The sequence below is a fragment of the Rana temporaria genome, chromosome 3 (assembly GCF_905171775.1).
Source record: "Rana temporaria chromosome 3, aRanTem1.1, whole genome shotgun sequence".
Classification (NCBI taxonomy): Eukaryota; Metazoa; Chordata; class Amphibia; order Anura; family Ranidae; genus Rana; species Rana temporaria.
The window spans coordinates 17651449-17665942 of record NC_053491.1 but is presented as its reverse complement, the minus strand read 5'-3'; the positions used below and the strand labels follow the sequence as shown (position 1 = coordinate 17665942).

Here is a 14494-nt window from a genome sequence, read left to right as displayed (position 1 = left end):
GCCACTTTCACACACTGGGCACGGGAGGTGCGGTGGTAGTATAGCGGTGCGATTTTTAGCGCTGATATACTGTTGTATCTACAGCGATATTCGGCCACTAGCGGTGCAGTTTTAACCCCCGCTAGCGGCCGAAAAAGGGTTAATACCGCCCGCAATGCGCCTCTGCAGAGACGCATTGTCGGCGGTATTACCGCAGTTTCCCATTGCTTTCAATGGAAAGGAGCGGTGGAGGAGCGGTAAACACACCGCTCCTTCACCGCTCCAAAGATGCGGCTAGCAGGACTTTTGGAGCGGTCCTGCTAGCGCACCACTTCAGTGTGAAAGCCTTCAGGCTTTCATATTGAACTCTGCAGGGCACGATTTTTTCGGCCGGTATAGCAGCGCTATTTTTAGCGCTAAACCACCTGAAAAACGCGTCAGTGTGAAAGGGGCTTAAATGTATGAAGACCACAAAACACAAATGTTGACTAATATTCTCTTTATTTTGACATGTGAAGCTGCTGGTATGTGTATGTGAGCATGTACACTACTGTGCAAAAGTTTTAGGTGGGTGTAAAAAATGCTGTAAATTTTAGAATGCTTTTAGAAAAAGTGCTAAAGTGAAATTGAAATCCACTTTTGTACTTGTACCTACAGGTAATGCCGCGTACAGACGATCGGTCAAACCGATGAGAACGGTCTGATGGACCGTTTTCATCAGACCAAACCGATCGCGTGTAGGCCCCATCGGTTATTTTTCCATCGGTTAAAAAAATTCAATCTTGTTTTAAATTTAACCGATGGATACCTAACCGATAGAAAAAAACGATCGTTTGTAGGCACGTCCATCGGTTAAAAATCCGCGCATGCTCAGAATCAAGTCGACGCATGCTTGGAAGCATTGAACTTTGTTTTTTTCTTGTATATTGGGGTGTACAATTAGGGCCAGACTCAGGTACACTGGGCGTATCTCTGCGGCGGCGTAACGTATCCGATTTACGTTATGCCGCCGCAAGCTTTTCAGGCAAGTGCTTTATTCACAAAGCACTTGCCTGTAAAGTTGCGGCAGCGTAGCGAAAAATCACCCGGCGGAATTCAAATTCGGCGGGTAGGGGGCGTGTATCATTTAAATGAAGAGCGTCCCCGCGCCGAACGAACTGCGCATGCGCCGTCCGTAAAATATCCCAGTGTGCATTGCTCCAAATGACGTCGCAAGGACGTCGTTGGTTTCGACGTGAACGTAAATGACGTCCAGCCCCATTCACGGACGACTTACGCAAACGACGTAACTTTTTAAAATTTCGACGCGGGAACGACGGCCATACTTAACATTGGCTGCGCCTAATATAGCAGGGGCAACTTTACGCCAGGAAAAGCCTAACGTAAACGTCGTTGCTTTACTGCGTCGGCCGCGCGTACGTTCGGGAATTCGCGTATCTAGCTAATTTGCATACTCGACGCGGAAATCGACGGAAGCGCCACCTAGCGGGCAAAAAAAAATTTGCAGTTTAGATCCGACGGCGTAAGAGACTTACGCCTGTCGGATCTAATGGATATCTATGCGTAACTGATTCTAAGAATCAGACGTATAGATACGACGGCCCAGATTAGGACTTACGACGGCGTACATGGCGCTGCGCCATCGTAAGTCCTTTGAGAATCTGGGCCTCAGTGTCCAAATCCTTGTATATTGGGGTGTACAGTTACAATGTCCAAATCCTTATATTTTGGGGTGTACAGTTACAATGTCCAAAGCCTTGTATATTGGGGTGTACAGTTACAATGTCCAAAGCCTTGTATATTGGGGTGTACAGTTACAATGTCCAAAGCCTTGTATATTGGGGTGTACAGTTACAATGTCCAAAGCCTTTTATATTGGGGTGTAAAGTTAGTGTCCAAAGCCTTGTATATTGGGGTGTACAGTCAGTGTCCAAAGCCTTGTATATTGGGGTGTACAGTTACAATATCCAAAGCCTTATATATTGGGGTGTACAGTTAGTGTCCAAAGCCTTGTATATTGGGGTGTACAGTTAGTGTCCAAAGCCTTGTATATTGGGGTGTACAGTTACGATGTCCAAAGCCTTGTATATTGGGGTGTACAGTTAGTGTCCAAAGCCTTGTATATTGGGGTGTACAGTTACAATGTCCAAATCCTTGTACATTGGGGTGTACAGTTACAATATGCAAAGCCTTATATATTGGGGTGTACAGTTACAATATGCAAAGCCTTATATATTGGGGTGTACAGTTACAATATCCAAAGCCTTGTATATTGGGGTGTACAGTTACAATGTCCAAAGCCTTGTATATTGGGGTGTACAGTTACAATGTCCAAAGCCTTGTATATTGGGGTGTACAGTTAGTGTCCAAAGCCTTGTATATTGGGGTGTACAGTTAGTGTCCAAAGCCTTGTATATTGGGGTGTACAGTTACAGTGTCCAAAGCCTTGTATATTGGGGTGTACAGTTACAATATCCAAAGCCTTGTATATTGGGGTGTACAGTTACAGTGTCCAAAGCCTTGTATATTGGGGTGTACAGCTGAATCTAAACTTTGAGCTCAAAGAGAGTCTATCCTTTCTTTGGCAAAAAGGTAAGACTGTCTCTTTTGTAAATCCTAGGATATTTGGTATGACCCAAGCCTTTCAAGGCTGCCTGTCTTTCTACATCAGTTGTAGAACTGTTGATCCGGCCATTCCTAGATTGTAAGCTCTAAGGAGCAGGGCCCTCGGATTCCTCCTGTATTACATTGTATTGTAACTGTACTGTCTGCCCTCATGTTGTAAAGTGCTATGCAAATTGTTGGGGCTATAAAAATCCTGTATAATAATATTATTAATGGATATTATTACAGTAAAACCTTGATTTGCGAGCATAATTCGTTCCAGAAACATGCTTGTAATCCAAAGCACTTGTATATCAAAGCATTTTTTTTACAAGGTATAAAAGAGAAGAGAGACGCCTCGAAGTGTAGCAATAAGTTGCTAAATGTTGTACCTTCATTAACCACTTAAGCCCCGGACCTTTAGGCAGCTAAATGCCCAGGCCAGGTTTTGCGATTCGGCACTGCGTCGCTTTAACAGACAATTGCGCGGTCGTGCGACGTGGCTCCCAAACAAAATTGGCGTCCTTTTTTCCCCACAAATAGAGCTTTCTTTTGGTGGTATTTGATCACCTCTGCGGTTTTTATTTTTTGCGCTATAAACAAAAATAGAGCGACATTTTTGAAAAAAAATCAATATTTTTTTACTTTTTGCTATAATAAATATCCCCCAAAAACATATATAAAAATGTTTTTTCCCTCAGTTTAGGCCGATACGTATTCTTCTACCTATTTTTGGTAAAAAAAATCGCAATAGGCGTTTATCGATTGGTTCGCGCAAAATTTATAGCGTTTACAAAATAGGGGATAGTTTTATTGCATTTTTATTAATTTTTTTTTTTTTACTACTACTAATGGCGGCGATCAGCGATTTTTTTTCGTGCCTGCCTCATTATGGCGGACACTTCGGACAATTTTGACACATTTTTGGGACCATTGTCATTTTCACAGCAAAAAATGCATTTAAATTGCATTGTTTATTGTGGAAATGACAGTTGCAGTTTGGGAGTTAACCACAGGGGGCGCTGTAGGAGTTAGTGTTCACTTAGTGTGTGTTTACAACTGTAGGGGGGTGTGGCTGTAGGACTGACGTCATCGATCGAGTCTCCCTATATAAGGGATCACTGAATCGATGCAGCGCCACAGTGAAGCACGGGGAAGCTGTGTTTACATACGTGTTTACATACGGCTCTCCCCGTTCTTCAGCTCCGGAGAGCGATCGCGACGGAGCGGCTATAAACGAATAGCCACCCCCTCATCCCAGATCGCTCCCCGCGGGAATCCGACCGCCGCATGTAGCGGGTGGGGTCGCGATCGGACCCCCCACCCACTAGAAGGCAAGGACGTACCTGTGCGCCCATTTGCCTGTACGTGGCATTCTGTGGACGTACATATACATGCGGCGGTCGGGAAGTGGTTAAATGTAACCATATTGCTACACTTAAGCCCTGTACACACGATCGGATATCTGATGCAATCTAATTCGAAGGATGGCGGTGACGTAAAACACAACGACGTGCTGAGAAAAATTAAGTTCAATGCTTCCGAGCATGCGTCGACTTTATTCTGAGCATGCGTGGATTTTTGACCGATGGACTTCCACACAGACCATTGTTTTTTTTTTGTTTTTTATCCATAGGAAAAATTTAAAACATGTTCTATTTTTTTTCACCGATGGGAAAAAAAAACGATGGGGCCCACACACAATCGGTTTGTCCGATGAAAACGGTCCATCGGTCTGTTTTCATCAGACGAACCGATCGTGTGTACAGGGCTTAAGAGGCTCCTCTCTTCTTTTTTACACTCAGTTGTGACATGACGCTACTCTTATATCAAGACATCGCTTGTATACCAAGGCAAAATTGATTAAAACATTTTGCTTGTCTTGTCAAAACGCTCTCAAACCAAGGTTTTACTGTAATAGTAATAATCAGTGGCCCAGATTCAAGTAGAATTGCGCGATATTTGCGGGGGAGCAGGGCAACGATTTTGCCCTGCGCCCCCGCAAATATTTGCGGGGGAGCAGGGCAACGATTTTGCCCTGCGCCCCCGCAAATATTTTGCGCTGCCCTCGATTCACGGAGCAGTAGCTCCGTGAACTGCGAGGGCACGCCGGCAAATTTGCCCGGCGTAAGCGCACGCAAGTTAAATGATCCCGCCGGGGGCGGGAATCATTTAAATTAGGCGCGCTCCCGCGCCGAGCGTACAGCGCATGCTCCGTCGGGAAACTTTCCCGACGTGCATTGCGGCAAATGACGTCGCAAGGATGTCATTTGCTTCAAAGTGAACGTGAATGGCGTCCAGCGCCATTCACTAAGCACTTACGCAAACGCCGTGAAATTCAAATTTCACGGAGCGGGAAGGCCAGCTATACTTTAGCATTGGCTGTCCCTACTATTAGAAGGGGCAGCCTTGCGCTAAAGTTGCCGTACAGAAACTCCGTACCTGGCTTGCGCGGGGCCCGCGCAAGTTTGTGAATCAGTTGGTAGTATGCAATTTGCATACTACACGCTGATACACAATGGGAGCGCCCCCTAGCGGCAAGCACAAGAATGCAGCCTAAAATCTGCGAGGCATAAGTGCCTTATGCCGCGCAGATTTTAGGCTGCAGTTGGTGTAACGAGGTTCCTGAATCAGGAGCACTCGTTACACCGGAGCAAGTAAGCAATTGCGCCGTGTAACTTAGGTTACACGGGCGCAATTGCTTCTTGAATCTGGGCCAGTATCTATAATAATAGGTAATAATAATAGAAGTAACTAAACGTGCAATTTGTTTCCTTCCGATCTTGTTTTTCAATGAATTTGGTAATATTCTAACTGACAAAAACCCATTTAACAAATGTTTCCAAAAATGTGTAAATCCGTAAATTCGAAAATAAGAATGAAAATCCGAAAATTCCAAAGAAAGAAAATCCGAAAATTCTAAAACCCAAAAATTAGAAATTCTGAAATGATAACTAATTATAATAATAATAATTATTACTAACTATTAAATTATAGGTATTGGAATTTTCTATTCAAATACAAATTTATCCAAAATAACAAATGCTGCATCTAACGAACTAATAATAATAACTTCTACTAACTATTAAATTATAGGTATTGTTATTTCCTTATGAATTTGGCTGTTAGTGATCATAACTAATATGAATTTATCCGAAATAGCGAATACCGCATCTAAACAAATGGAACATAACTAATTAACTGCTTGCTGACCAGCCGCCAGTTATACGGCGGCAGGTCGGCTCCCCTGCGCGAGAGCCGTAGCTATACGTCGGCTCTCACGCAGGCCACTAGGGGCGCGTGCGCACCCCCCGCTCGCCCTCGACTCCCGTGCACGTCCCCTGACGATCGCCGCCGGGCACACGCGATCGCTCGTTACAGAGCGAGGACCGGGAGCTGTGTGTGTAAACACACAGCTCCCGGTCCTGTCAGGGGGAGAAATGCTGATCTTCTGTTCATACAATGTATGAACAGTGATCAGTCATTTCCCCTAGTGGGGCCACCCCCCTACAGTTAGAACACACCCAGGGAACATACTTAACCCCATCCCCGCCCCCTAGTGTTAACCCCTTCACTGCCAGTGGCATTTTTATAGTAATCCAATGCATTTTTATAGCACTGATCGCTATAAAAATGCCAATGGTCCCAAAAATGTGTTAAAAGTGTCCGCCGTAATGTCGCAGTACCGAAAAAAAATCGCTGATCGCCGCCATTACTAGTAAAAAAAGAATATTAATGCCATAAAAATACCCCCTATTTTGTAAACGCTATAACTTTTGCGCAAACCAATCAAACGCTTATTGCGTTTTTTTTTTTTAGAAAGATAGGTAGAAGAATACGTATCAGCCTAAACTGAGGAAAAAAAAAAAAATTTATATCTTTTCGGGGATATTTATTACGATCTTTTTTTGTTTATAGCGCAAAAACTAAAAACCGCAGAGGTGATCAAATACCACCAAAAGAAAGCTCTGTTTGTGGGGAAAAAATGACGCCAATTTTGTTTGGGAGCCACGTCGCACGACCGCGCAATTGTCAGTTTAAGCGACGCAATGCCGAATCGCAAAAAGGGCTCTGGTCTTTGACCAGTAATATGGTCCGGGGGTTAAGTGGTTAATAATAAATATTAAAAATAATAAAACAATATAAGCCGAGGCACCTAATTTTACCACAAAAAAATGGGAAAACTTGAGTATAAGCCTAGGGTGTCCATCTGCATGCTTCACTTTGCCCCACTGTGTCCATGTGCATGCCTCACTGTGTCCATGCCTCACTGTGTCCATGCCTCACTGTGTCCATGCCTCACTGTGTCCATGCCTGACTATGCCTCACTGTGTCCACGTTTAACATGGGAATCTATGGAAGGTGTGCCCGGGTTTGAAAAATCGGTGCTCCCCAGCCGTAGGTCCCCCAGACAACAAACTTTGCACACTTATAGAGGAGAAATGGGGCTACATGTGTGCCAAGTTCCGGGTCCAGGGGACCTACGACCCAAAGTCACAGGAGAAATTACCGTTTAACATTGGAGTCTATGGAAGGGGTGCCCGGCTTTGAAAAATCGGTGCTCCCCGGTCATAGGTCCCCCGGACAACAAACTTTGGTTTGTTGTAGAGGAAGAGTTGGGCTACATGTGTGTCTACTTGGGGTCCAGGGAACCTACGGCCAGCCGGTACCGGGTCCCCAAATTCCAGGAGATCAGGCGCAAAAAGGTGACTGGAGTATAAGCCGAGGGGGGCATTTTCAGCACAAAAAAATGTGCTGGAAAACTCGGCTTTTACTTATATACGGTACCAGGGGTGGATTGACCATTGAGTCACTCGGGCACTGCCCGGGGGCCCCATCAGGGTTGCCAGGCTCAGTAAAACCAGGGACAGTATGTAAAAATATGTGTTTTTTTTAGATCTGTCCCTGATATGTCCGAAACCGACATGCTTTTGTTATGAAAATCCAGAGATTTTAGCTGCCCCGCCTCTGCACTGCCTCTTGGCGTGGTGGCCACCTGTAAGCCCGGGGGCCCCTTAATCTTCTATTGCCCGGGGGCCCCATGAGTTGTCAGTCCGCCCCTGTACGGTACTTATTATTATTAATTCATTACGTTCCATTCATTTAGATGCGGCATTCGTATTTTCGGATAATTCGTAGCTTCGGATAGATTCGTAATCTTTACGTTCACTAAACAGTCTAATTTGAGAGGAAATTCCAATACCTATAATCTAATAGTTATCATTTCGAATTTATGAATTTGCAAATTTATGAGTACCGCATCTAAACGAATGGAACAGAACGAAATACTATGGGCTAGATTCAGAAAGCCCGCCGTAACTTTGTGCGGGCGTAGCATATCTCAGATACGCTACGCCGCCGTAACTTAGGCAGGTTCTGTATTCAGAAAGAACCTGCGCCCTAAGTTACGGCGGCGTAGCGTAAATGTGCCGGCGTAAGCGCGCCTAATTCAAATTGTGAAGAGGTGGGCGTGTTTTATGTAAATAAAACATGACCCCACGTAAATGGCGCATGCGCCGTCCGTGAACGTATCCCAGTGCGCATGGTCCTAATCACGTCGCAAATAGTCAATGCTTTCGACGTGAACGTTATTTACACAAAGCCCTATTTACGAACGACTTACACAAACGACGTAAAATTCGACGCTGTCCCGACGTCCATACTTAACATTGGCTATGCCTCATATAGCAGGGGGAACTTTACGCCAGAAAAAGCCTTACGTAAACAACGTAAAAAAATTCGCCGGGCGCACGTATGTTTCTGAATCGGCGTATCTAGCTCATTTGCATATTCTACGCGGAAATCAACGGAAGCGCCACCTAGCGGCCAGCGTAAATATGCACCCTAAGATACGACGGCATAGGAGACTTACGCCGGTCGTATCTTAGGAACATTTAAGCGTATCTCAATTTGAGCATACGCTTAAAGATATGACGGCGCAGATTCGGACTTACGGCGGCGTATCTACTGATACGCCCGTCGTAAGTCTACCTGAATCTAGCCCATTGTTTCTGAAGTTACAAATTTATTCAAAATAATGAATTTCGATCATAAAGAATGACCCGAAAAACGAAAACAAAAAACGAATAAAACAAACACGTTTTTCGGCAGTGCACGTGTCTAGAAGTAACAGATTGTTGTACGGTTCTTACTTGGTTTGTAATTCTTACATTTTGCCACATGATGGCGGTCATGATCAGTTTTTCCAGCAATGATCTTTAGGTGTTTTTATATGAAGAATTCATTACTTTTTTTATTTATTTTTTCCCCCACAGCTTGTTAAAAATGTAATTATGCCAACCGCAGGCTAAGGTGTTATCTTGCAGAAAGCCATTAATGAACTCCACTAACAGTCTTGATATTCTTCCCAGGCTTTACAGTATTTGAAGCTTTCTGGGAACCAGCTGGCCGCCTTGCCACCCGCTGACACCTGGACTTGCCGGATTCTCAAGAGTTTGGATCTGTCCAAGAACCAGCTGGGGAGGTGAGCTTCTACTGCTGTGCACAGAGCACTGTGACCCTCACAAAATATCATCACTGCTGTGTTACTGGAACTGCATGCAGAGGGGGAGAGACTTACTAAAACTGACGCATTAACCACTTAAGCCCCGGACCAAAATGCTGCCTAAAGACCCAAGGGGTTTTTACAGTTCGGGACTGCGTCGCTTTAACAGACAAATTGGCGTCCTTTTTTCCCCACAAATAGAGCTTTCTTTTGGTGGTATTTGATCACCTCTGCGGTTTTTATTTTTTGCGCTATAAACAAAAATAGAGCGACAATTTTGAAAAAAATGCAATATTTTTTACTTTTTGCTATAATAAATATCCCCCAAAAACATGTATAAAATTAAATTTTTTCCTCAGTTTAGGCAGATACGTATTCTTTTACCTATTTTTGGTAAAAAAAATCGCAATAATCGTTTATCGGTTGGTTTGCGCAAAATTTATAGCGTTTACAAAATAGGGGATAGTTTTATTGCATTTTTATTTTTTTAATTTTTTTTACTACTAATGGCGGCGATCAGCGATTTTTTTCGTGACTGCGACATTATGGCGGACACTTCGGACAATTTTGACACATTTCTGGGACCATTGTCATTTTCACAGCAAAAAATGCATTTAAATTGCATTCTTTATTGTGAAAATGACAGTTGCAGTTAACCACAGGGGGCGCTGTAGGAGTTAGGGTGCACCTAGTGTGTGTTTACAACTGTAGGGGGGTGTGGCTGTAGGACTGACGTCATCGATCGAGTCTGCCTATAAAAGGGATGACTCGATCGATACGCAGCCATAGTGAAGCACGGGGGAAGCCGTGTTTACATACGGTTCTCCCCGTGCTTCAGCCTCGGGGAGCGATCGCGACGGAGCGGCTATTGTCGTCGTCCCGGATCGCTCCCCGAGGGAACCCGACCGCCGCATGTCGCGGGGGGGTCCCGATCGGACCCCCCACCCGCGGAAGGGGAAGGACGTACATGAACGCCCATGTGCCTGTACGTGCCATACTGTGGACGTACATTTACATGCGGCGGTCGGGAAGTGGTTAATGGGTAGATTCACGTAGGGGCGCCTAAAATTAGGACGGCCTAGCCTACTCTTTTTATGCTACACCGCCGAAAATTATTTTGGTTAGAAGTGATTCTCAAACCACTTACCTTCAAATTTTCGGCGGCGTAGCCTAAAACGAGCGGGCGTAAGCGCACCTAATTCAAATGACTGGGAGGGGGGCGTGTAGTATTGAAATGAGTTTTTTTACGTTTTTTACACTGCGCATGCGCCGGGCGACTACATTTCCCAGTGCGCATTGCGGCTAAGTAGGCCGTACGGGCCTATTGATTTCGACGCGTACGTAAACGACGTAAATCCCGATTCGCGGACGACTTGCGCAAACGACGTAAAAAATTCGAACCTCGCGGCGGGAACGGCGGCCATACTTAACATTGTTATTCCACCTCATAGGTGGAATAACTTTAGGCGGCCTATCGGGTACGGAAACGACGTAACTCGACGGTGTAGGCCCGGCGTACGCTCGTAAATCGTCGGGAATCGGCGTATCTCCTCATTTACATAATCTAGGCCGGCCGCAATGGAAGCGCCATCTAGCGGCCAAAAGAAACTTTGCAACCTAAGATAGAATGGCGCAAGCCAGCCTATCTTAGATATGTTTAAGCGTATCTCTGTTTGAGAATACACATAAACATAGGCCGGCTTAGATTCAGAGTTAGGTCGGCTTATCTACTGATAAGCCGGCCTAACTCTTTGTGAATCTACCTAAAAGAATCTGGCGCAGCTTTGCATATTAACCAGTCAGCTTCCAGGTTTCCCCCGACATCGGCAAAATGAGTGCAGCCGGTGCGGTGCCTCAAAGGTCGCACCAAATGGAACGCTCCTATTGCCGGCAATGGGCTTCCGATTTGACAAGCGATTTGGCCTGTCAAATCGCACCGATGTGATTGGTCATATGGAAGGACTTTTTCGAATAGAAGGCAACGCTTACCACCCTCTGAAAAGTGATCTGTGGTTGATTGTGTTTTAGAGGGTGGCATAGCAGTAACTGTCAGGTGTTTTTTTTTTTTTTTTTAACCACTTGCCGACCGGCTCACGCCAATATACGTCAGCAGAATGGCACAGAGAGGCATATTGATGTACCTGTATGTTGCCTTTAATTTGAATAGAGATGGGGCTTAAGGTACCTCAATGACCCAAAAGACCAATAGCAAAAGCTAAAGAAAGGGGGCAATAGGACTGTAGGTGTACAGGGTGAACAGGTATACTCCAAAGAGCAATTATAATTTCCTGTTCACCCTGTACAGCTACAGTCCTATTGCCCCCAAAAGAAAGCCCCATAGCACGATACCGTTTAAAAGTGGGTTTAATCGACTAATATGGATTTTGGGATATTGCTTTTTTTTTCGAAATTTTCGCTTTTTTTGTTTATAGCACAACAAATTAAAACCACAGAGGTGATCAAATACCACCAAAAGAAAGCTCTATTTGTAAGGAAAATGGACGCCAATTTTGTTTGGGAGCCACGTCGCACGACCGCACAATTGTCCGTTAAAGCGACGCAGTGCCGAATCGCAAAAAGTGGCCTGTTTGTTGGCCAGCCAAATGGTCCGGGGCTTAAGTGGCACTATTCCTCCTCCTACTGACGCTGGGGCATTTTACTACTTTCACCGGTCGCTCCTAAAGCCTGAAAGACAGTGAACCGGCCCTTTGTTTTAGAAAGTTTGGAGACCCCTGTTTTGGAGTAAAGATTTTTTTATTTATTCTTTTATTGATTTCCTGATCCCCCATTACAGAGTAACACATACTTTGAGGGATACACACCTAAAACCAAATTCAGTTTTCCTAATCTATAATATGTTATAGTGAAAGATGACTGTATAGCACATTTTGAAAATGACAAAGTTATTATACAAGTGATTCTTACTATTGTATATGTTTTTTTATTTTTTATGTAGAAATGAGGACGGTAGTAGAACAAGACGGGTGCCCTTTTTCTCTACCAAGTACAGAACAAGAACTGGGACAGATTTAGGTATACTCTGTGCTTGGCCTAATGTCGCTGTCCTGAGAAACCTTTTGGGCCAGATTCACATAGAATTGCCCTGGCGCAGCGTATCAGTGATATGCTACGCCGCCGTATCTTACCTGGCGGAATTTCGAATCCACAGCGAATTCGCCCCGTAAGTTACGGCGGCGTAGTGGTTTTTCTGGCGTATTTGAAATTGGACGGGTTGGGGGCGTGATTCATTTAAATGAAGCGCGTCCCCGCGCCGAATGAACTGCGCATGCTCCGTTTTGAAATTTCCCGCCGTGCTTTGCGCGAAATGACGTCGCACCAACGTCATTTTTTGAACTTAGACGTGAGTTACGTCCTTTCCTATTCACGGTTGACTTACACAAAAAAAAAAAAAAATTTCGACGCGGGAACGACGGCCATACTTTTTTTTTTTTTTTTTTTTTTACAGGGAAATCGACGGCCATACTTTAACATGGCAAGTCTATCTATACGCCACAAAATAGCAGCTTTAACTATACGCCGGGAAAAGCCGACTAGCGACGACGTAAGAGAATGCGACGGCCGCACGTACGTTCGTGGATCGACGGAAAATGCTAATTAGCATACCCGACGCGGAAAACAACGCGAACTCCACCCAGCGGGCGCCGAAGTATTGCACCTACGATCTGAAGGCGTACGAAGCCGTACGCCTGTCGGATCGAAGTCAGAAGCCGTCGTATCTTGGTTTGAGGATTCAAACTAAAGATACGACGTGGCAAATTTGAAAGTACGCCGGTGTATCAGTAGATACGCCGGCGTACTTGCTCTGAGAATCTGGCCCTTTGCTTTTATTGACTTAAGTTTTATGTATTTCAGGCAGCTCTGTGGAGTTCCCTCTATTCCTTCGAGATTCTCTAGAAGTTCTCTATCTGAATGATAACCAGCTCGACAGCTTTCCACATTCGGTTTGCCAGCTGAAGAGTTTAACAGAGCTGTATCTGGGGAGGTAAGTCATTTGCATAATCACATCTATACTGTGTGTGTTTGTTTTTGCATAAAAAAAAAACAATTGTATACCAGTGGTGGTGCGTCCATAAGGGGCGCACGGGCGCCGCCCTATCTCTCCTGCCACCCCCTCTATCACCATAGATAGATTCATGCATTGCATGAATCTATTTATGGTGGCTGATGACACGCCCTATTCAGGCGCCGGCCCTTTATCGGGTGCCAGGTGTCATGGATCTTAAGATATTAAAGTGTTTCTACTTGACATCTGTTACACAGGAGAGGGACATTCAATGCAAGGCTTTTGAAATGCTAAGTGGAACCAGCTTGCGAAATACCTTTTATTGTGTTCTGCAGGTTAAGAGCGGGTGTCGGAGTCAGTCCGTCTAGCTGGAACCAGGTTATTGTGTACATTGATTACCCCCTGGGGCTTCTGTCTCAATACACAAGTCTTTCTATCCAAGCTATTGGACCAATCCCTGTTGACAATTTCAAGTCCTCATTTGCATGGTCAAGGGGGACCTGAGTGAAGACTGCATATACTTTACAATTGACCAATAGGAAAGCGGTTGTTGGGAGTGGGATGTTCCAAATTCTGTATAAAAGTGTGCTGTGTAATTGAAAATAAAGAGTCCTGTTGGAACTTACATACAGCCTGCCTGGTGTTTGTTCTTAATGGGTCCGAATGGCACATAGCTGTAATTCGGATCCCGGAACCTTGGATGACTGGACCATCAGACGTTGCAATCTGCAAGCTGACTCACTGGTAGCAGAGGAGTGTCGGGAGAGCAGGACCTGGGCGAGGAAGGATCTCGTCACATCGGTTGGCAGCGGTGGGATTTGCTCTCCAGTTACTGGGACAACTCCAAACCACCACCATGAATGACCAGCTATGCAGCCTGGAGGAGAACCATGCTAAAAGACTTGCTTGAGAGCCGTGGAGGGACCGGTGGGAAGAACAAGGCCACCCTGATCATTGCGCTAGCCGAGATGGATCAGAGGGATGGTGATGCAGGACCCCGGTCAGTTGAAGACTTGTTCCAGCAGCGAGTTCAACAGCGGTTGGCATTATATGGTGCGAACCCATCAGAGACCGCCATACAGAATACCATTAGAGACCTCCAGCGGCAGGATGAGAGAGAACGAGAGTGGCAACAGAGAGAACGAGAGCGACAACAGAGAGAACGAGAGCGGCAACAGGAGCTGAGAATTGCAGAAATACGGCGATCGGTGACAACGCCTAAAGAAGCAGCACCAAATGAAAGAAGAGGAGAGGTACAGATATCAGTAACCATGGAAGAGGAATTCAGAAGGAGGTTGCGAGAGAAGCAGATACAGCGCAGAGGACCAGTATCAGAGGAGGTCCTGCTTGGATGGTCTGATTCGATCCGCTGCGAACTCTGG

General features: G+C 45.2%; 1 protein-coding gene across 1 annotated transcript in view; it reads left to right on the top strand.

Moving 5' to 3' along the window:
• Window positions 1–14494, top strand: part of LRRK1 (leucine rich repeat kinase 1) — a 305999-nt gene that overhangs the window by 161135 nt on the left and 130370 nt on the right. Inside the window, exons 11-13 of the mRNA XM_040342319.1 lie at window positions 8955–9067; window positions 12045–12121; window positions 12962–13091. Coding sequence (XP_040198253.1) covers window positions 8955–9067; window positions 12045–12121; window positions 12962–13091 — 320 coding nt within the window. The remainder of the gene's footprint in view (window positions 1–8954; window positions 9068–12044; window positions 12122–12961; window positions 13092–14494) is intronic.